Source organism: Ipomoea nil, unplaced genomic scaffold (assembly GCF_001879475.1).
Source record: "Ipomoea nil cultivar Tokyo-kokei standard unplaced genomic scaffold, Asagao_1.1 scaffold0848, whole genome shotgun sequence".
Classification (NCBI taxonomy): Eukaryota; Viridiplantae; Streptophyta; class Magnoliopsida; order Solanales; family Convolvulaceae; genus Ipomoea; species Ipomoea nil.
Genome location: NW_017617276.1, coordinates 252,857 through 273,731, shown reverse-complemented (window position 1 = coordinate 273,731; position 20,875 = coordinate 252,857). Strand labels below are relative to the sequence as shown.

Below are 20,875 nucleotides of genomic sequence, written 5' to 3'. Positions count from 1 at the left end.
GTTGATGGAATATTTAATCGAGTTGGACCAGGCTGCTTGGATGAATTGGGTTGCTTAATTAGCGGGCTTGACTTGGTCTTGGCCTACTAAAATTATATGTGGATTATATAATTTTGAGGAATTCGGATTATTTGACATTATTTGAAATTTAATGAAATCATGAACCCGGACACAATGGTGTCCCGATACATTTCTTAATTTAATTAAAGAAATTAAATTAAATAAGGAATTAAGAGTTGGTTGGAGATTTTCTCTCACCCTCACCACTATAAATAGTGGTTTCATTTTCAAGAATTGGGGCTCTGGAAATCTGCATACTGAAGCTCTGCCGAAGTCTCGCCAGGATATCGTCTGGAACACGCCCGCAGTTGTACTGCGTATACCGCGCTGAGGAACACGCCACTTGAACACCGGAAGCCCTTCTTTGAAGATCAAGCTGCATATTAGCCCTTCATTGAGGAACAAGCTACCAACTCCGGAGGCCCTTCAGCAAGGAACTACTCCAGTTCGGCATACTCCCGAACTCGGCATACTTCCAGTTTGGCCATACTCCCGAACTTGACATACTTCCAGTTCAGCATACTCTGAACTCAGCACACTTCCAACAAGGAACTCGGCATACTTCCAGTTCGGCCATACTCTCGAACTCGGCATACTTCAAGTTCAGCATACTCTGAACTCAACACACTTCCAATTTGGCATATTCCAAATTTGGCACACTTCTAACAGGCATACTTGTAGCAGAGAATCATAGGACTTCTCATATACAGAGATTGTACCCCTTCCCGTTTGATATATACTTGATACTACTTGTAACCGATACTTTGAATTTTGAATATATACAATTCAAGTTTTTCGCGTTTACACACATACATCGGTATAGATTAATTGCAGAGGTTTAGTGCTAACAAGGGTATTTTTTGCGAAAGGTAATTTATGGCTTTTATGAATATTGCGGGAAGATTAGTAGAATTGTCGCAGAGATGACATAAAAACTGGAACATTATAGTGTTGCAACAGCCTATTGGACGGATGGCCAAACTGTTGGTGCCATTGAGACAGAGAGGACAATTGCGTAGTGTGTACAATTGGGTGAGAAGCAACAGGTCCATAGTGGACATCATTATTGTTCACTCCCTTCAGTAGCGTAGTCCCGGTTTGAAGATCCTTAACAAGAAAATGGGAACCAAAAAATTTCACATATACATGATTAGTCTTGCATAGTTGGGATATGGAAACCAAGTTAGTGTGTAACTGAAGAACATGCAAGATATTTTCTAAGGTAAGGACAGAGGATGGAGTAGGGATAACAGACTGGCTAATATGTGAAATATGTAGGGAATTACCGTCACCCAGGCGAACCTCATCAGGCCCATTGTACTCAGAGATTGACTACAGTGACTCAAGACTAGAAGTGGCGTGATGCGATGCACCGCTGTCAAACATCCAGGGTGGAGATACCTGCGCGGACTGGACTATAGGCGGCATCTGGGCGGTGAGGATGTTATGCTCTTTCAGGAACCTAGCAAGCTTGCGGCAAACTTTCGTTTCATGACCTGCAAAGTTACAAAACTTGCAGCTAACAGTGGGCCGATTAGTGCCGCCTTGTTGCCAAGTCAATCTGTTGGCTCCGTAGTTGTTAGTATTGGTACGGGCATTTCGATTGAAGTTCAATTGTCGGTTGTTCCGAAGGGACGAAGTCCGCTGGGTAGCATCGGCAGTTGCTAACAACTGGCGTGAATCATCTGCGTCCTTCAATTGACGTTCATGGTCTGTTAGGACATCGGCTAACTCACCCAACGAGAGACGTTTTTCACGAATGCGGATTGCAGAAATAATGGAGTTGTACTCCTCTCCTAGCTGAGTCAGAATGTACACGAGCAAATCTTCCTCAGACACCGGACACTGAGCCAAGGCAAGATCGTCAGCTATGGCTCGCATATCATTGAGATATGCTGAAATAGACTGAGAGCCTCTCGGGTTTCTGGTTAGCTTTGCCTTGAGGGAGATAATGCGTCATCGGGGCCACTAGCATAACCTGCAACAAGGCGTTGCCACGCATCATGAGCCGTTGTGGCCGACGAGATGAGTGGCTGGATTGTATCAGTACAGCTTCCAAGAAGCGCACTAACAATAATTTGGTCTTGATGGTACCAAATTAAATGATTAGGATTGGGGACGGATTGAGCATCGTCCGAGAATTTGGCCGATTCCTTGGTGGAACCTTCAACGTAGTCCAGGAGATTGAGGCCAACAAGGGTGGCGTGAACCTGCCGGCGCCAAACTGGGAAGTTGGTGGTGGTAAGTTTGATAGGAAAGTGAGTGGGAGCATTTAGCTGGATGATCTCATTGGTGTTGGTGGAAGCCATTGATTAGAAAAAAAAATTCTTTCGTAGGATATTTCAGTCTCTGGATACCATATAGAGTTTATGAACTTGATGTTTATTAATGTAAGCTCAGGAAACTATAAATAGTGTACAGAGGAGGAAAGGTAGAGAAGAAGTTACAACAACTAATCTAACATATACAGCTATTCAACAGGAGCTAAATTAGAACAAAGTCAACAAACACACAGATTGATATCCCTACCAAAAGTATCCATAAACACATGATATATGCAATTGTATATTTTTTTGAATTTTAAAAATAATTTTAGGAAATATATGAAAAAGCATTTGGGAAAATGCATTTTTGATTTGGCAACACCAAAATCGCATTTGTCAAACAAGTTTTGTCTAAATTTCAAAAATTGTTCATTTTTGTCCACATTTTCAAAATATGCCTATTTTTGTCAATTTCCCTTGAGTCATTTGGTTTAGTCGTATGAAATGACTCATCCAAAGTCATGGACTCAAGCCTTAGTGGAGACAGTATTGACTCTTTATGGTTCAATAGGTTGAGAAAATAGATATAAACAGATATTACATTGTAATAAAGTTACTAATACTAAAAAAAAAAATTTATAAATAAGAAAAAAAAAATCAAATGAGGTGTTTATTAGAAACAACTTTAAAAAATTAGGCAACATGTTAACCATTAAATTCGTTGAAAGGTTATAATTTCAAATATTTATTCTATAACTTTCGAAAGAAAACTTTTTTTTTTTTTAATCTCTAATATAGTAATATATAGGTATGCCAACAAATTCTCTTATAAGGATCCGTGAAATGGATCAAATTTTTCGTATTGTACTATTCATTCTAAGTATTAAAATTTTATTCATAACTAACTTATCAACTCCTAATATGACATTTTGATTTAGGAGTATTATAATTTTCATTAAAAGTATCACATTTTCCTTACTTATCAACTCTTATATCATATTAATGTTACTCTTTCTCACATAAGTAATACTCAATTAAAATCTATCACCGATAATGTTACACTTTTTCTCATAAATAACAGTTTAGATAAAATCTTAAATATTACATTTTAATTTAAAAGTATTATAATTTTTTCTCAAAAATATTACATTTTTTCTTGTAAATAATGAACAATTTATTCCCGATTAGTATATTTTTCAATATAAATATTATATTTTCTTATTGACATGACTCGTTTAACTGGATACTCATCACCCAACTTTTCAACATGAAAACAAGAAGACAAAAAAAAAAAAAAAAAAAAAAAAAAGATATACTCTACACATTCTTAACTATCTAAAAAGAAGAATTTGGTCACCTGGCCTCTAACTTTTAATTAATATTTCTAACTAACAGAGAATCACATTCCTAGTTAACTCAAAATTTTCAAGTCAAAACCAACACATAATCATATTTTTCATTCTCACATTTTAAAATTTTCAAAAAATGTAAATTTTCTTGGTTCTTTAGCCTTTACTTCAAAGAAAATTGTGTGAGAATGATGAGAACGTGTATTCTGTGTATTGATAATGATAGAAGACTCAAAGATAATAAATACAATAGAGATCTATCTATAACACACAATATAGAGAGTCCAAGATAGAATATAATACTACTAAATGATATATTCCTAATACTCCCCCTCAAGCTCAAGTCGGGTGACTAACAACATTGAGCTTGTAACGCAGCAGAGTAAACCGAGGCCCAGCCATGGGCTTAGTGATCAGCGATCTGGTCCTGGGTAGAAATGAAATTAACCCGAAGCTCCCCCTTGGCCACCTTATCACGCACAAAGTGGTAGTCTATCTCAACATGCTTTGTACGAGCATGAAAGACAGGATTAGCACAGAGATAGGTGGCGCCCAAGTTATCACACCACAGCTTGGGAGACACAGATAGAGGCAAACCCAACTCACGCAGCAAGGCAACTAACCAGGTGACCTCAGCCGAGACATCCGCCAACGCCTTGTATTCTGTCTTAGTTGACGATCGAGCCACAGAAGACGGCATCCGGTTTATAAGATAGACTGCCGTTTCAAACGCGAACTCCCAGAAACGGGAAGGAACAGAAGCGTGGGCCATGGTCGCTAGACATGGTGACTGGTTCACCCCTCGCCGTCAAGGTCGCCACCAACGGCCGGTATTCCGATCGGAGCCCACAAAACAGATACATATTCTGGTCATCCAAGGTCACCGACCGGCCGGCCAACTCCAAGTCTTCAACAATCACCTACGCGCGGCGAAGATAATCCGCCACGAATTCGTCGCCCTACCAGAGACCCTGAAGCTGCCCAAGCAACCAGAGAACTCGGGCCCGCGACGTGGAACCGAATGCCTGCTCGACGGCCAACCACACCTGCCGAGATGTGCACTTACCGACTGCCAAGTGCATAACCTCGTTGGAAAGCGACGAAATCATCATCGAGAGGATGGCTTGATCCTGTTGTCTCCATGCGGCAGCCGTAAGACCAGAAGAGACAACCGGTGCTGGCGGAGGCTGCTGCTCACCAGACGGCGACACGGACAGTACCACAGCGGCGGTTGGGCACGGAAAAGAACTATCGACAAATCCCAATAAGTTCTGACCAGTGAGAAAGGGTACGAGCTGTGTACGCCAAAACAAATAGTTCCGGGATGTCAATTTAATAGAGATAAAATGGTGGGCAGACGAAAGATTGGTGTTTGCAATAAGGGGAACGTGAAGTGCGGCATCAGAAACAGTCCGCTCAGAAGAAACATGGGCAGAACTGTCAGTAGGGTCGGCCATAGGAGAGAACCTAAGCGACTGATACCAGATGAGAACGTGTATTTTGTGTATTGATAAAGATAGAAGACTCAAAGATAATAAATATAATAGAGACCTATCTATAACACATAAGATAGAGAGTCCAAGATAAAATATAATACTACTAATAAGAATAAAAGAAAGAAAAATGGTATTTCGATATTTAAAAAAAAAAATGGTATTACAATTTAGAATTCGTAATAATATCCCATTGGATTAGAGTTCTTAGAATTTTGTTGAAAGAAATTAGTGGGATCTAAGAGGGATCAATGCTTTCCTGATTCTCTCAACTGCTGCTTGCAAAACGGAGAGTGAAGACGATGCGTAGGAGATCCGGATACATTTGTCGTCCCCAAATGCTTCTCCTGGCATCACAACAACCTGCAATTTAATCAATCCACAAAACTAAATTAATTAATCATCTAATCATAATGTAATTAATATAAGCGAACAACCGTACCCTTTTAGATAATGAATGATCTTAGGTAGCTAGGCCATGATTTTCAGAAAATATGCTTCTCCACAAAAGAGAAATCTCTATCCCCGGAACCCCTATACCATGATCAAATAAGATTATAGAGGATAAATCATGGTCATTCAGAGGTTTATTAGATGGGATGATCAGTGTCTCCCAACATAGTCGTCTTGTGAATTTTTTGTAGCCTGTTTTTGTAAATAAATGAGATCTTACCAAAAGTATAATTATTCTAATCAATTAATTAGGAGAGGAGAGAGAAGCGAAAATTGAATTGTAACTTTGTTAATCAACGAAGTTTGGAAAAAAGTTGCAAAATTAATGGAGGAAGGAAGAATCTTGCTCGGGTGGTGCGCGATTTGGGAAAAAATAAAATAACTAATGAGTTTTAGGTAAGATAGAAAGAGGCATGAAGAAATGTGGGCTTAATTGTAGATCTTTTTTTAGCAACTAGGTTAAAAATAGATATTGAGCTCTTTAAAATTGAGGCCATGTGTTGTTGAGCATTATACACGAGCCCTGCCTGGCTGCCTACCAAGAAGGTGAAACTCAACACTAATTAGCAAGACTCAATCCCATGTCCTTTACACAATCTACCAGTCAATAACCAACAGGTGTGAGCTCCAGAAAAATATACTTACTTGAGCTTTATCCAACAAATACTGGCATATGGCCTCTGAATTATTCACACTGCCAAACCCATCAACCTCCACTCCATAACAACCACTGACGTCAATAAACAAGTAGACGGCTCCCTACAAAGCAAATACAAGTCAAGAGGGACACACATATGCATGGCTTGCTTTTCTTTTTCCCTTTGATCAGTTTACAGTTAGTTACCTGAGGTTCTGAAAATTTGAGTCCTTCCATTTCCCCAAAGCTTTTGACTAGAAAATCACGTCTCTCTTGGAATGCTTTTACCATTGTTGCAACAGCTTCTCCACCAGCATATCCAAGCCCCAGAGCAGCAACACCTGCCTTCTGAGAAATACTGCTCGCACCTGAAGTGAACTATACAATTGCAAATCCAATTACATTATTACCCATACACAAGAATTGAAGCAATCGATCATAATTTGGTTTCACAAACAGTATGTATGAAGCAACTAGCAGGTAGGGGCAACCCAACCGAGTTGGTCAGATTGTTGACTTAGTAACCACATGGTTACAAGTTCCACTCATATATAGTAGGAGCAGCCTATTGGCCTAGCTTCTTGGTTTGGCTCGGACAGCTATGGACAATCTAGATTATATTGATTTACCTTCTTGTGGTCTTTTGATGGCTAGGAATCTAAGATCACAAGCCGGCCAGAGTTTACCCAGTACACTCTGAGTAATGGTGGTGGGTTTCTCTCGTGATCCAAAAAGAATAAAACTTGTTGGTAGGTGTACCTGGCTCTGGATCTTGCTGCATGAAGCAATGATATCTTTAGGACCAGCAAGGTACCCTAGCCTCCAACCAGTCATTGCAAAGGCCTATAAATTAGCAATAAGCTTCTCCAATTCATCACTATGTATGTATTATTCATCATGTAAATTGAAGCAGTAAAAATAGAATATGGATGGATGGAGTATATATGGACCTTAGAGAAGCCATTTACAGTGAGAGTCCTCTCCAGCATTCCAGGCAACAATGCAAAGCTTGTATGAGTAGCCGGGGGATATATAATGTGTTCATAAGTTTCATCAGAAAGCACCTAATGAGAAAGTTTCATCACATCCATGAGGCTTGGAATTGGTTTGAATTCATGTTCTCCATATAAATGTCATTGTTGGAGATAGATTTCTGGATTAATAATTAGAAAGGTACCAGAAGTCTGGGATGCCTGGCTACGATCTGAGAAATGTGTTGAAGCAATTCCCGTGGGTAAACAGAGCCTGTTGGGTTGCATGGAGAGCAAAGAGTCAAGATTCTTGACTTGTCAGTGATGTTGGATTCAAGAAGTTCAGGGTCCAAAAGGAAATTTTGTGATATGCTGGTGGGTAGAATCACAGGATTTGCATCTGCCAACCTTGCCATTTCTGGGTAACTAACCCAGGACGGAGATGGAATCAGAACCTGAATGGAAGATAGAACACATGCCATCTGCCTCTAAGCAAATATATATTTGGAAAATTTTTTTTTTTGAACCAAGTGTAAATTAATACCCAATTTAGTCCTAATTTTTCTCGATTTAGTCTCTTAATGAGGTCCTCAACTTCGATGATTTTACCCAATTGAGACCTCAACTGTTAGAATGAAGGATAAATACAGAAAAATCACCATAGTGGAGAATTAACTTAGGTAAAATTACTATAGTAAAAGACTAAATTAGGTATTAGTAGAGGTGAAATTACTAAGTTATCCTAACATATGACTGAATTGAGTAAAACCATCAAAGTGGAGGACCTAATCAAATACTAAAAGTCATTTAGGATTAATTGGGTATTTATTTACCGGATTTATCATACTCCGATCCATCCACGAACTTAATGCCACAATCTATCTTTTGCAAAAAGATGAGATGAGAGGAAGTTGTAGAGTTGAGATGATATTTAACCTGCGTAGCATATATACCTCATCTCCAGGAGAACAAACTGCAAGCATTGCCTGAAGACTACCTTGCTTTGCCCCATTACACACCAAAATTTGATCAGGAGTATAAGACAGCCCATTCTCTTCTACAGCAATAATTAAATTACTTAAAAGAATCATTATCAAGAAACTACTCCACAATATTAATCTAGGAGTAAATTCCATTTTTGATCCTACTGTTATAGGACTCATTTCAATTTTAGTCCACCATTATTTGTCTTGCCAATTGTGACCACTGTTATTATAAGTGTTCCACTTTTAGTCTACCTTTAACATTTCCGTCTCATACCCGTGTAATCCAGGAGTATTTCCATCATTTTCTCCTTTATCCTTTTTTCTACCCATCCGAGACCATGTTTCACTAAGGTTTAATTATTTTCGTATGGCCGTTGATTTGAGCGAACAACATGTTGTCGTGGTCGGAGACGGGGTTAGTTATTCCGGGATTCTACTGGAACAGAACGAAATCCAGCGCCACATGGTTGGGATGCGTCTTGTAGTCGAAATACGGATACGCATTGATCAGAAAAGGGGATCCGGTTTTGACATGGAACTTGAGGATCTCGCAAAGGCACCCTACCAGATCTCGCTTGAAAGCCCCGGAGAACGGCAGATACGACGATTCCAACACCGCCAGCCAGTGCACCGTCATGATGCCGATCTCCCCCTCCAGGTTTAGCTTCACCAGAGCGGCGTGAACGCTGTACATAGCCGGGAGGAGGTAGTTAATTGACGAGAGAGGCATCCTTGTAGCTTAGGACTTCGTTCCCGACGGCGATGCAGGTGATTTTTTGCCTCTGTGCTCTATTCCTTTACTTCATCACTGCTGAGCAGAGCAGTGTTCATCCACATTCCAACTAGCATTCATTCTCACTCCACCGCGCGCCGCCCTGGTTGCCACCGCCGCCGCTTACTAAATTAGATGGAACCGCAAGCTTTCTTCTTCGGATGTTTTGGATGTGTTCTACTACACTAGTGCAATTGAATTCGGATGGGAAGAAAGGGTAAAGGAGAAGCTAAGCTTCAACCATGGAATGACGGAAATACTCCCGGACTACACGGCTATTTAAGGAAAATGTTAACGATGGATCAAAAGTGGAACACTTATACCAAGTGGCTTGTCGTCCACTGGTATTTAGTTGCTCTCCTAAGTGAGAGGTGATAGATTCTTTAAAAAAAAAAAAAAAAAAAAGTGAAACACTTATAATAACTAAAATTGAAATTACCCTTATAACAGTATGACCAAAAATAAAATTTACTCTTAATCCAGGAAAGTACAAATGTATATATACCCAATTCAAGTAGTGATGATCAAAAAAGTAATTAAGTACCTTTAAACTTGTGAGAGATAGCTGAGCGAAGCTCCATGATACCTGCATTTGGTGTATACTTAGTGTATCCTTCACAAATTGCTTTCACCCCAGCCTAGCTAATGCAACAATTAAATTAAAATGAATTTATTATTGATGCAATAATATAATCAAGAAACATGAAAATCTTTATAGTATCATATTATTATGACCGGCCTGGAGTATTGCAGGGGGAGTATGAAAATCAGGTTCCCCAATTGCTAAGCTGATAACGGGGGCACCAGCTTGTTGAAGAGCAATTGCTTGGTCAAGTATAGTCAAGGTTTTTGAAGGCTTCACGGACTTCACCCTGGGGCTGGGGGTCTCAATCACCTCACAGATATCACCCTCCTCCATCTTCACTCCTGCCCCTCTTACTCTACACCAATAATCTTGCCGTCTTCTTAACTCCAAACCTCTATCATATCATATATAAACCAATCAACAACTAGCTAGCTAATAAGAAACCAAAAATCAAGAAAAGAGAGAGATATATAGATCAGAGAAGCACATATATATATATATATATATATATATATATATATATATATATATATATATATATATATATGTGTGTGTGTGTGTATATGCATTATATTAATTACTTGAGAGTAAGAGAGGTGGAGTGGAGCTGAGAGGAGAAAGAGAGCGATCCTGGGCCGTGCATATATATATGCTCCAAGAATATTGGTATTGAATCTGATGAGCTGCAGCCTAGCGCTATCTAGCTAGCTAGCTTCTTGAATTCCCTTAGCTTGATCCAGATGATGAACGAACACAAATACAATACATTAATTAATATACGGCATTCAATTCGGCCGGGTTACGTTGTCGTCGTCGTGTATAATAAATTAATAAAAATGTATACATTAAACAAACTGGATGGTGGTCGGTGTCAGTTTGTATAAAAATGGCGGACGGTAGTGTTAGTTGTTGTGTTCATCTCACAATTATATTTCAAACTATATTATTATGTTCTCTTAACCAAACCCAACTGTTTCACATCAACTAATTCCAGTTGACTCCTGATACAAAATTGAATAGTTGAACTATGAAAATTTATTTTTTTCAGAAGGTGGGACTAGCCAAATGGTTTACTTCATTCAAATGAGTGAGGATTGAAACCCCAATCTCATGCTTAAGGAATGAGGTGTTGAACCACCACATCAATCATGTTAGTTGAATTGAAAATTTATGTTTATATATTATATGCTCAATAAAGTTGGTAACTCACTATTTTTTTTTAAATGTAAAGTATATATTTTATCATTTCCCATTTGAACGACCACACATTTGGAATGGTAATTAGAATGCCATCACATTCTATGTTAGTTGGCAATGATATTTTAGAAATTTAAATCTTCTTCTTGAAAAAATTCAAACGTCTTAAAAAATTAAACTCTACCTTCATGTAATTTAATTATTATATTTTTTGGATAACATAAAATATATTTATTAAATTTCTCAGATCAGCACTTTGTGGGAACACATTTCTTGTAATTATTTGTCATTAAAAATAAATTAGGTTTGTATTATCCAAACCTATACTTCGGCATTAAAAATAAGTTAGGTTTGTATTATTAGGAAAGACAGTTTTAAATTAATCCATTCTAATTTTTTTTTTTTGAAAGTTACTGGCTCTATTACATTGTAGTATCTGTTCATATACTTTCTCAACATACTGAAACACAAAAAACCAATAACGCCTCCACTGAGGCTTGAACTCATAATCTTCCAAATGGAAGTCCAACCCGGATACCATTAGACCACATAGTCCTGATAATCTATTCTAATTTAATTTTGACCACTTTTTAAATCCAGACACTATATTTTAATTACTATCTTATTAGTGGGCATGCATCCACTGATCTGTCATCGTTATCCGCCTTCTGGTTGAGAATTAATTATTGGTTTCAACTACACTTCTAAATATAAATGAAATATATCATCTTAAACCATACATCTTTTTTATTATTGCACTTTATTCTTATTTATTTATTGAAATTTTAATAAGAACTGAAATGGTGAAAATGTGACGATAGCACTAGTTCCAATTGGGTTGATAAGTATTATCTAAATCTAAAGACATTATGTGTTAATCCATGTAATGTCCTTGGTGTTTGTGTGCTAATAAATATAGGCATTCTTGTCTATTTTATTTTGGGAAAAGAGTCAAATAAACCCTTAAACTTTCTTTAAAAGAGCAATTAAGGTCATTGAACTTTACAAAAGTGAAATTACACCACTCGAACTTGTCATTTTGAGGCATATAACCCCAGTAGCCGGTTACTCACCTGGAATAACCAGTCATTCAAGATTTCGGCGACATTCCGGCAAATAAAAATTCCGGCAAGTACAAAAATTTAAAAAAAAAAAATCAAATGGTCTCAACTGGAGAAGTCGACCAGCAGGTCGTCCTCTCTAATGAAGAAGGCGACCTCGAGATGGCATTGCTAGCCCTTGTAGTCTATGAAAAAACATTCTATTGTACGAGTCCTACTAGTAACCGAAAAAAAAAATACATTGTGATTAAATTGTAGTCGAGTAAAAAATCTCTCGCGGTCCTTCGCGTGTGTCTCTCTCTCCATCCCTGTGGCGTTCCTAAGTTTTTTTATTTTTTATTTTTTTTGTTATTTCGTTCTCATCCTTCTCATCATCTTTCTCAAAGCTTTCACCCTGCATGCATGGCGTCCACCCGAATCTCTCAGGAGTTAGTAAACCTCACGTTGGTCGATTTGGACGATGAAAACTCCGTTCAAATTCACGCCACTGTGATGGATCTCAACACTGCACTATGCTGACTTCCTAAGGGGTCACCCAGCCTGTGACTTAGTGTTGACTTCCTAAGGGATTACCCATCTTATGACTGCTATAAGTCGAGCACGCTTAACCGCATAGTTCTTTGCCTATCTGGTTACCATATCCTACTTAAAACTAATTGGTGATAAGTAGGTGGACATTAACCATTTAATCGCATCCCTCCATGGTATGCCACGACGTCACGTCTCGAATCGAGCAAGGGCTGAACTTGACCAACCCGGTTGACGCCCAACAATCCCCCCACCCCCCAGCACCTGCCGCAACCTTAGAACACAACCTTTGAACACCAAGCCCAGTTTGCGCAGCATGCCTGACTCGGTCCTTAGCCTACGCGCCCATCATCCTCCCATCATCCCCATCCTAGGACTGGACTTAGCCCGACTTACGCCCACATACCATCCGAGACTAGACTGAGCTTTAGCCTCGCCATTGATTTACCCATCTTATGACTGCTGTAAGTCAAGAACACTTAACCATAGAGTTATTTGGCTATCTAGTCGGCATATCATACTTAAAACCAATTGGTGATAAGTATAAGTAGGTGGACATTAACTATTTAACCACATCTCTCCATGGTAAGCCACAACGTCATGTTTCGAATCGAGTAGGGGCTAAACTCGGCCAACCTAGCTGACGCCCAACACAACGTTTCCCGGGGACCCCCCCCCCCCCCCCCAACTCCTAATCGGAATTCCTGGCAATAGGTAGGCCAGCTTTAGATAAACCTACAAAGTTCCTGTTCTTTAGAGATACCATGGCATCAATTTGGCGTCCGGCTAGGGGTATGAATGTCAAAGAACTCCAACCATGTCTCTATCTCTTCGGATTTTTTTCACGAACATCACATAAATCATATTACTGAATATGGGCCCTGGTCATATGAACAAAGCTTCCTGATCTCACAAAATTTCCCACCAAGACGATCCAAACACAGTCGACCTATCAAAAGCGACTTTCTGGGTGTAGATTCACGGACTTCCTATAGGTTATCGATCCGAGTCTGTTCTCGAAGTCATAGGGAAGTTCCTAGGAGGTTAGGAAAAGCATGATGAAAGGAATTTTGATAGTTCGCTACGTGTTTTCTTTCGCATAAGGGTTACTTTGGACATCACCAAACCATTAAAAAAAGGTATGCGACTGAAAAAAGGATGATGGTATGTGGGTAAGTGTAACACCCCGTGTTTCACTAAATATTTATATTAGATATAAATATTTACCAAATAGAGCTATTTACTTATAATTAAATATTTTGCTAAAAATATATATATGTACCCAAATATGTTACTACGGGTTTTGGTTAGTTATTTTATAAACTATGATTTTAAATACCCAAGTCCCTAATTTATTGATACGGTCCATGATGGACCGTGGACCTTTGTCTAAAATAAAGCCCGTTGGCCTTTTTGATAAAATAATGAGGGCCCTTTTACCTTTTAGATTAATATTATGAACCCTAAGCCTTTTACCTTTTCAGATTCATATTAGGGATCCTAACCTATATATAGGGGAATCAGAAGGCATTAGAACCCTATCACCCATATCTCCCTCTCCCCACATGAAATCCTCTCCCAAGAACATAATCAAAGAATTCCCCATCAACGGGCTTAGGGCGAATCGATTGAGGAAAGATCTTAGGAAGTTGTGAGAAGTTTAATTAAGCTAAAAAGGTAACACATGTCTTACAAAATCTATTTTCCTTGCTATCTTTTATTGATTGGCTCCGTTGAACGATTGAATGTATGATTTTGTATTTGTGCCTTGTTAGAGCTTGTCTTTAGGAATTTGGGATATGGATTGTTGTTATTCTTGATGTTCTTGGTGGGCCTGTGTGGTCTTGGTATGTTCTTGTATTTAATTATGTTTAGAGCTTGTCCTTAGGATTTATATTGTAAATCTTGTTGTTGTGATGTTCTTGGCGTTCTAGGGTGGGTTTATGCATGCTCAGGTGTTGATTCAAGGTTAGGGCTTGTTGTTAGGGCTTTGCATATAGATTTCTGGATGATATTGAGATTCCTGATGCTCTTGGACCATTATGTGTTTAATCTCGGATCTTGGCATGTTTAGGGATTGTGTTTAGGGTGTAATTGTGGTGTTTCTTGATAGAGCCCTTGCATAGGATTTATATTGTGCCTATTTGATAATCTTGATGTTCTTAATATTGTGACTGACTATATGTATGATCTCGTATTTTAATTATGTCTAGAGCCCTAGGGTTTATATCGTGAATTCCGTATTATGATGTTTTTGGTATATTTGGGTGGGTTTATGCATGATCGGGTGTTGAGTCTAGCCTAGGACTTGTGTTTAGGACTTTGCATATAGATTTCTTGATGTTCCTGTGGTTCCGGATGCTCTTGAACCATTATATGATTTATGTTGAGTCTTGGCATGTTTAGGAATCATGTTAGAACATATTTTGTATGATTCTTGGTTTGTTTCCGTTAATTGAATACGTGGTGTTGTTGTTATGTGTTTGAATGTGTTTGGACATGGTTTCGGGTTCCACGAGTGATCCCGGGACCGAAGAGTTGTCTATGTACCAGTGGGGGTAGGTGGGGGGATGACTGCCCACCACCCACCCGCTGCCCGGCGAGTACCTACCCAGCGGGCAACCGGCGGGCGGAGGCCTGCCCACCGGCCACCCGCTAGAATGTTGGCTGCCCGCCGGCGGGTGGCTGGTGGGTGGTCATCCACCCGCCACCTACCCGCTGGAAATTTGTCGTGGTTCGTGATGTTTTCCCCGTTTGTTGTTTCCCCCTGTCCCGTTGTACCCCGTTTGTCGTGTATGGTCTCGTTTGGTGTTTTGCGTACCGTTTTAGGAAATTATGTGTAGTACGTGTCATTGTTGTTATGTGTTGATTGTTATTGATTGATTATGTGTTGCTTGATTGAACGGTGATGAGTATCGTGGTCATTGTGCAATGGCCGGTGTGATTGATGATGATGATGATGATGATGATGATGATGGTGATGATGATGATGATGATGATGATGATGATGATGATGATGATGATGATGAGATTGTGATTGGTGGAAATGAATTGTTGGCGGTTGGCACCACTTGTGCCCGGTCATTGTACTAAAGGTACAGGCCTAGCGGTTACTGTGCTCCACCTTCGACCTGCTTCCCGTTGAGCATGGGTCAGGTTATAAGTGCTGCGGTGTCATGTCAGGGCTATATGCGCTGACCCCTTGATATTGGCACTAGAGGTGCGGATCATGCGAATGGCACTGCGGCGCTATCTTGATATGTTGGTGGTTGAAAGGTGGTTTGTCGGTGGGGGCATGTAGTTACCGGGAGGAATAAGGGAGGCGATATAAGGGTGGCCTGGAGGTATAGGTTGGAACTGATATAAGGACGGAGGGGAGCTACACGGTTGGAACTTGGTATAAGGTCGGAAGATGGATTGTGTGCTTTGATGATTACTTGCTAACTGATTGTCTTGAATGCCCTTGTTGTCTCTATTTGTTATATACGTGCCTATCTATCTGTTACGTCTTGTATCGTATTCTTAGAACACATGCTAGTCTTTATGATTATTTTATACTGTTGAGTCTGTTGACGTGTCTTGAGTCTTGATCTTGGATTTAAATTAGTGTCTCGTAAGTATATATGTATTCCAGTTTCAAAATGATTTCTTATATCTATCTATATTGTACTTAACGCATTGGAGTGGGTTACCAGCATTATTCGCTGACGGTTGTTACACCGAATGTTTTTCAGGATCAATTGAGTAGCTTCGGAGTGCGCTAGTCGGATTCGTGGACTTAGTTTAGATAGTTCTAGCCTTGATGAGCCAGCCTGCGTGCCTTGATTTACATTTGGATATTCATGATGGTTTATGCTTTGTAAGATAGTTTAGCCTGTGCATCTGGGTTCTCCAGCTCAGATGTGGCATAACACCCCTACTATTATGTTTCGTTTATGCTCTGTTTGCGATTAAAATATTAGATTCGCCTTTATTTTATAGGTTTTAAATATATCAAAATTTAGGGGTGTTACACACTTTCTACGGCACAATTTCACTTGTTCCTCTCTAAGCTGGGCGTTCAAGACTTACACGCTCCAGCTTACGTGGCGGGGGGGGGGGGGGGGGTTATTGGAGCATGCAGCACGTGAAGAAGCTCACCAAATTGAAGGACAATAGAGTAAAATAGCTTGTGGCAATTGTAACCTCCTTTCCCGCTAATCTCATTGTATATATATGCATGTTATCTCTTCTCTGAACAATTAATTCATTCAGACTACAATCAATAAAATGTTTCACTCTGTTCACTTCATTCTTCGCGCTTAGCCCGCTCGTCACACAAAGCTACACTCAGTAGGATTTTCACAACTCCTTGCTACTCTCCATCTTTCTACACTCAATAGAGATGAATTTTACAAAGAAAATAATTTTTCTCTCTCAGGCTTGAATTCTAATCATGTAGCTCAAACACTTGCACTTTCTAGATATTTTTCGTTGTTTTGTGACTTCGTACTTGCCTTCAAGTCTGCTTGGGTATTTATAGCTTAATAAAGCTATTTGCCCGTTGTAGATCTTCAAATCTTGATCATTCGCTTGATTTGATAGCTTTTGTTAACTTGTTATGCAACATTTAATGACTTGAGCAACTTTGTCAGTTGAATTTTGAATTTTGCCTCTTATCTTTATCAAAAAGTCTTCTAGTTTGGACAAAGAAGATAAGCCTTGAAACTTGTAGCTCCAAAACTTTGACTTTGTTGCACCTTCTGATAATGTGAACATATGACATGTTATTTGTTGATCTGATTTGTCAAGTTAATCCTAATAATTCAGACTGTTGATTCTTGCATGAGCTTAAATTAATTCCTTCTAAAAAATCGTGTCTTCTTCGTAGTCAGATCTTAGCTCCAAGTAGAAAAATTTGTTGCACCCTTCGAATTATTTCTGCAAGGGTCATCTTCTATAAAATTGATCTTTTTCCTATTTTAGAATAGAGGTCATCCTCTTTCTAAAATTGGCAGTCGACATTTCTCCAAGGGTTATCCTAGTTGACTACATGATTTTGATTTGGACTGTTGTCATCAACCTGCTCCGGGTATGAATTAATTAATTCTTCAAAAAGAATTAATTTAGTTTCAAACTTGTGACCTTTGACTTAAAATATTGTCACATTGCTTGACCATACTCCACTTCTTCCTTTGTTGTCAAGTGAAAGCAAATGATTTACATGTAGAAAAATTTTCAATTACTAATATTTTTCCTTACGAATTTTGGTTTGGCTTGGACTTATAGAAAATATTTTTCTAGACTCAAAATAAAATGTGGGATCTACTTTAAATACATTTTTGACTCATCAAAACAATTACACTTTATTTCTAACATATTTCCATCTGCAAATATATTATTTTACTCAATTTGTTCTTCCTTGCAAAGTCGTCCATTATTAATACATTGTTGTTGCATGCTCTTTTCGCTAAATTCAAAGAAGATTCGGGATTGATGACACTTCTAAAATCATCAATAGGGTCAAGTGTTCAGGGTGACTGCATAGCTTCAAGAGACCCTTTAAACTCATCAATGTCAATCCAATCACCACTATTCACATTGGTTTTTAAATTAACATATCTTCAACTTTCTTACTTCTCATTCTCATCTTTGCCTCAGCTCATTGATTGTATTCTTATACTCTTATAGATTTAGAACATCCAGCAACATTTCCTATTATATGTGTAACGTGCTCTTTAATTCTATAAACTCCACCAAACATAACCTCCCTGCAAAATATACCATATTCCCAGCCTACATTATTTGACATCCATTTAAGTGTGAATGTTTCAGATGATCTAACAGTCAAAGCACTTAATGATCCCTTTATAAATTATAAATTTCAGTGTCACAATCAATGTAAAAAGATACACAATCAATTTATAATTATATTCAATACAAATTTACAATCCACACTGCCAAATTACTGCTTATACACTGCCAAATCACTCCACTTAGGATTTTCTATAACAATTTTTGGATTTAAAGCATACCACTCACATCACTAACAAGAATTGAATCACAAATTCACAATATTTAGAAAAGAAAAATTGAAACAAAATTTTTGAGTTTTGACAGTGAACACTGGACAGTTGCTCTACTTGAGGACCTGGATGACACTACTACAGAAATAACATTTAACGTCGGATTTATAACGTCGGTTGTTTATAAAATCGACGTTAAAAGTCAAATGAATTAATAAAATATTTTCAAAAAACATTTAACGTCGGTTTTTACTTACAAACCGACGTCTTAAATCAATAAATTAAAAATGATAAAAATAAAAAAGACATACGACATCGGTTAATTAAATAACCGATGTCATATGTAATTTCTTTTTATTTAAAGATTTTTTAAACCATATACGACGTCGGTTAGGCATTACACCGACGTCGTATTTGATTAAATTTCTTTTTAAATATTAAATTCCCTAGGACTTATTCCAAAAAACATAAAAGCAGGCATCGAACCTCGAAACAGAAACCCACCCCCTCCATATTCTTCTCGTCTCTCCGCCTTACCGCTGCAACCAAGGCCACCGTCTACCTTCTTTCTTCTTCTTCTCTCTGTCGCACAGGCACACCGCTCACCGCCGCACTCCCGCACCGCCGGACAGCTGCACAACCGCACACTCGCGCCGCCTGACAGCCTCACTGCCTCACCACTGCACAGCGGCACCGCCGCCACGACCTACCTTAGCTTGTGAGTTTTGTATATTTTTTGAAATATTGTTTCAATTTTTTGAATTTTTGGAAGTTGACAATAATTATTTAATTACATTTGGAATTATTGATTAATGTATTTCGAATTTTAGGGTTTATTCAGTACATATTTTGAATTTTATAAGTTATTATATATATATATTTTGAATTTTTGGAATTATCGTGTAGGATGATTGTTATTATATATTGAATTATTGTTAATTTATTTCAAATTTTAAGAATTATTGTACTATTTTAGGAAGATGTTCTTGTTTCTTTTGGTGGATGCAATGGTCGGTATTGTAATGAGGTGGGGTAAATTACTTTTAAATCGTTCTTCACAGCTTCTCTCTGTTTGCCTTTCTCAACTTGGCTTTCTTTACTATTCTAGGTCAATGTACTCAAACTAAGCCACAAATCAACCTTGCAATCAAAGATGGTTGAGATTCCAGTTCTGCTGTTCATAATGCTACAAATGCAACCAGAGATATGGAATCAGAACATTGAAACCAGCCAAGAAAGAAAAATTAGTGAAATTGTGATGGACAATGATTCACAGCCAATGGTATTTTTAATGTTGAAATACTTAATATCATGTCTTTTGCTGCCAATAAAATGAGTTTCATATTAAATTTTTTGCTTGACAATCTCTCCACTATCACTTTTGCTTGAGGAAAGTATAATCCATATCAGTTCTAATACATCTTTTGTTATTAATGTTCATTGTAGAGTTTCTACTACAATCCAATTCTCATCCATGTCCATATATTTCTTTAAACATGTAGTCTGCTTTTGTTGTGAGAATTCTCCATATATAGAAGTCTGATGATTTCTGTTTGATGTTGCTATCATTTGATTTCTTCACATCTCTATTTAATTTCACTCCTACTTTTTTTTTTTTTTTTTTTTTTTTTTTTTTTTTGCAACTGCATAATTTATTTAAACATCTAATTTTTTTCCTTTGCTTATCCCCTTATGGTTTGAGCTGACTGTGCTATGCAGGTGAAAAAGGTTGAAGAAACAAGTGAACATCTTTTATCAGCCCTTAAGGCAGAGAAGGAAGAACTAGAGTCATCTCTCAACAAAGAAAAATTGCAAATGCTTCAGTTGAAGCAGGAGTTAGCAGATGCGGAGACTCGCAAATTCATGAATATGGTGAGGGGTGAGTGGTGGCTATTGGCGCCTTTTCCTTCCCTTTTCTCTCTCCTGCGGGTCTCACAAAAAATCACCATTTGTAGGAGGAGCTAAAAAATTATCTCTTATCCCTCTCTCTCATCCACATAAGCATTATTTGTCTAAAAAATTATGAAAAACCAACTAATGTGGTTAACCTTAGTTACTCGCTATAATACAATTATACCACTGAATTCATTAAAAAATTGTAAATGACCCATCAAATATAAAACATTTTGCAACTCTTCAAATTGCAGTTATACGTAATAATATATATTTAATTGATTTATGTCATATTGCGATATAATAACTTGTTAAAGGCCGCCTAAGCATGAAATCTCATCGGGCTAGGCCAAGGCCACTTGGGTCACCTAGCAATAGTTATTGCGTGGACCGTGATCAACACAGCTAACGACGTCATTTTGTATAAGTTTATTTTTTCGCGTATCCAGTTACAACATACATTTTATAATTCATAGTGTACATTATTCTAAAGCATAATGTATATTATATTACCCCAGATTTTTCATTATTCTAACACGTAATGTACATTATTCTAACACGTAATGTACATTATTCTAAATCATAATGTACATTATTTCTAACACGTAATGTACATTATT

The 20,875-nt window shown here is 38.1% G+C and overlaps 3 protein-coding genes across 6 annotated transcripts; 1 reads left to right on the top strand and 2 right to left on the bottom strand.

Annotated features, from left to right (window-relative positions):
• Nucleotides 1-963: 963 nt before the first annotated feature.
• On the bottom strand, nt 964-1,941 carry LOC109178446. Its single transcript, XM_019328082.1, has 2 exons — nt 1,462-1,941; nt 964-1,167 (listed from the first exon to the last, which is right to left on the bottom strand). The coding sequence occupies exons 1-2, from the start codon at nt 1,939-1,941 to the stop codon at nt 964-966; spliced, it is 684 nt and encodes a 227-aa protein (XP_019183627.1).
• Nucleotides 1,942-5,284: 3,343 nt separating this feature from the next.
• LOC109178510 (bifunctional aspartate aminotransferase and glutamate/aspartate-prephenate aminotransferase-like) lies at nt 5,285-10,241 on the bottom strand. 3 transcript variants are annotated; one of them, XM_019328137.1, is made up of 10 exons: nt 10,153-10,241; nt 9,725-9,965; nt 9,530-9,623; nt 8,181-8,284; nt 7,434-7,682; nt 7,207-7,320; nt 7,016-7,099; nt 6,464-6,634; nt 6,265-6,378; nt 5,285-5,529 (listed from the first exon to the last, which is right to left on the bottom strand). In XM_019328137.1, exons 1-10 carry the CDS (start codon nt 10,212-10,214, stop codon nt 5,395-5,397), a joined length of 1,368 nt encoding a protein of 455 aa, XP_019183682.1. In that variant the 5' UTR covers nt 10,215-10,241; the 3' UTR covers nt 5,285-5,394. The 3 variants fall into 3 exon arrangements, with proteins under 3 accessions (XP_019183682.1, XP_019183683.1, XP_019183684.1); XM_019328138.1 differs by lacking the exon at nt 10,153-10,241 and having other exon boundaries at nt 9,530-9,627; nt 9,725-9,823; XM_019328139.1 differs by lacking the exon at nt 10,153-10,241 and having other exon boundaries at nt 9,530-9,571; nt 9,725-9,809.
• An 8,613-nt stretch (nt 10,242-18,854) lies between these two features.
• On the top strand, nt 18,855-20,414 carry LOC109178512 (acyl-CoA-binding domain-containing protein 4-like). 2 transcript variants are annotated; one of them, XR_002053733.1, is made up of 4 exons: nt 18,855-19,080; nt 19,339-19,389; nt 19,471-19,644; nt 20,082-20,414. XR_002053733.1 is itself a non-coding variant. In XM_019328144.1 (3 exons), exons 2-3 carry the CDS (start codon nt 19,516-19,518, stop codon nt 20,325-20,327), a joined length of 375 nt encoding a protein of 124 aa, XP_019183689.1. In that variant the 5' UTR covers nt 18,855-19,080; nt 19,471-19,515; the 3' UTR covers nt 20,328-20,414. The 2 variants fall into 2 exon arrangements, 1 of the variants encoding a protein (XP_019183689.1); XM_019328144.1 differs by lacking the exon at nt 19,339-19,389.
• Nucleotides 20,415-20,875: the final 461 nt, after the last annotated feature.

What these genes read in the sequence shown, in the direction of transcription:
- LOC109178446 (XM_019328082.1), bottom strand. Translation starts at nt 1,941, where the DNA reads ATGCGAGCCATAGCTGACGATCTTGCCTTGGCTCAGTGTCCGGTGTCT. An exon ending in CTATAGTCCAGTCCGCGCAG is followed by an intron (nt 1,168 to 1,461) that starts GTATCTCCACCC and finishes TTTCTTGTTAAG; the next exon opens with GATCTTCAAACCGGGACTAC.
- LOC109178510 (XM_019328137.1), bottom strand. Translation starts at nt 10,214, where the DNA reads ATGCACGGCCCAGGATCGCTCTCTTTCTCCTCTCAGCTCCACTCCACC. An exon ending in TCCACCTCTCTTACTCTCAA is followed by an intron (nt 9,966 to 10,152) that starts GTAATTAATATA and finishes ATGATATGATAG; the next exon opens with AGGTTTGGAGTTAAGAAGAC. An exon ending in TTTGTTCTCCTGGAGATGAG is followed by an intron (nt 7,683 to 8,180) that starts GTATATATGCTA and finishes TCTTCCATTCAG; the next exon opens with GTTCTGATTCCATCTCCGTC.
- LOC109178512 (XM_019328144.1), top strand. Translation starts at nt 19,516, where the DNA reads ATGGTTGAGATTCCAGTTCTGCTGTTCATAATGCTACAAATGCAACCA. An exon ending in ACAATGATTCACAGCCAATG is followed by an intron (nt 19,645 to 20,081) that starts GTATTTTTAATG and finishes TGTGCTATGCAG; the next exon opens with GTGAAAAAGGTTGAAGAAAC.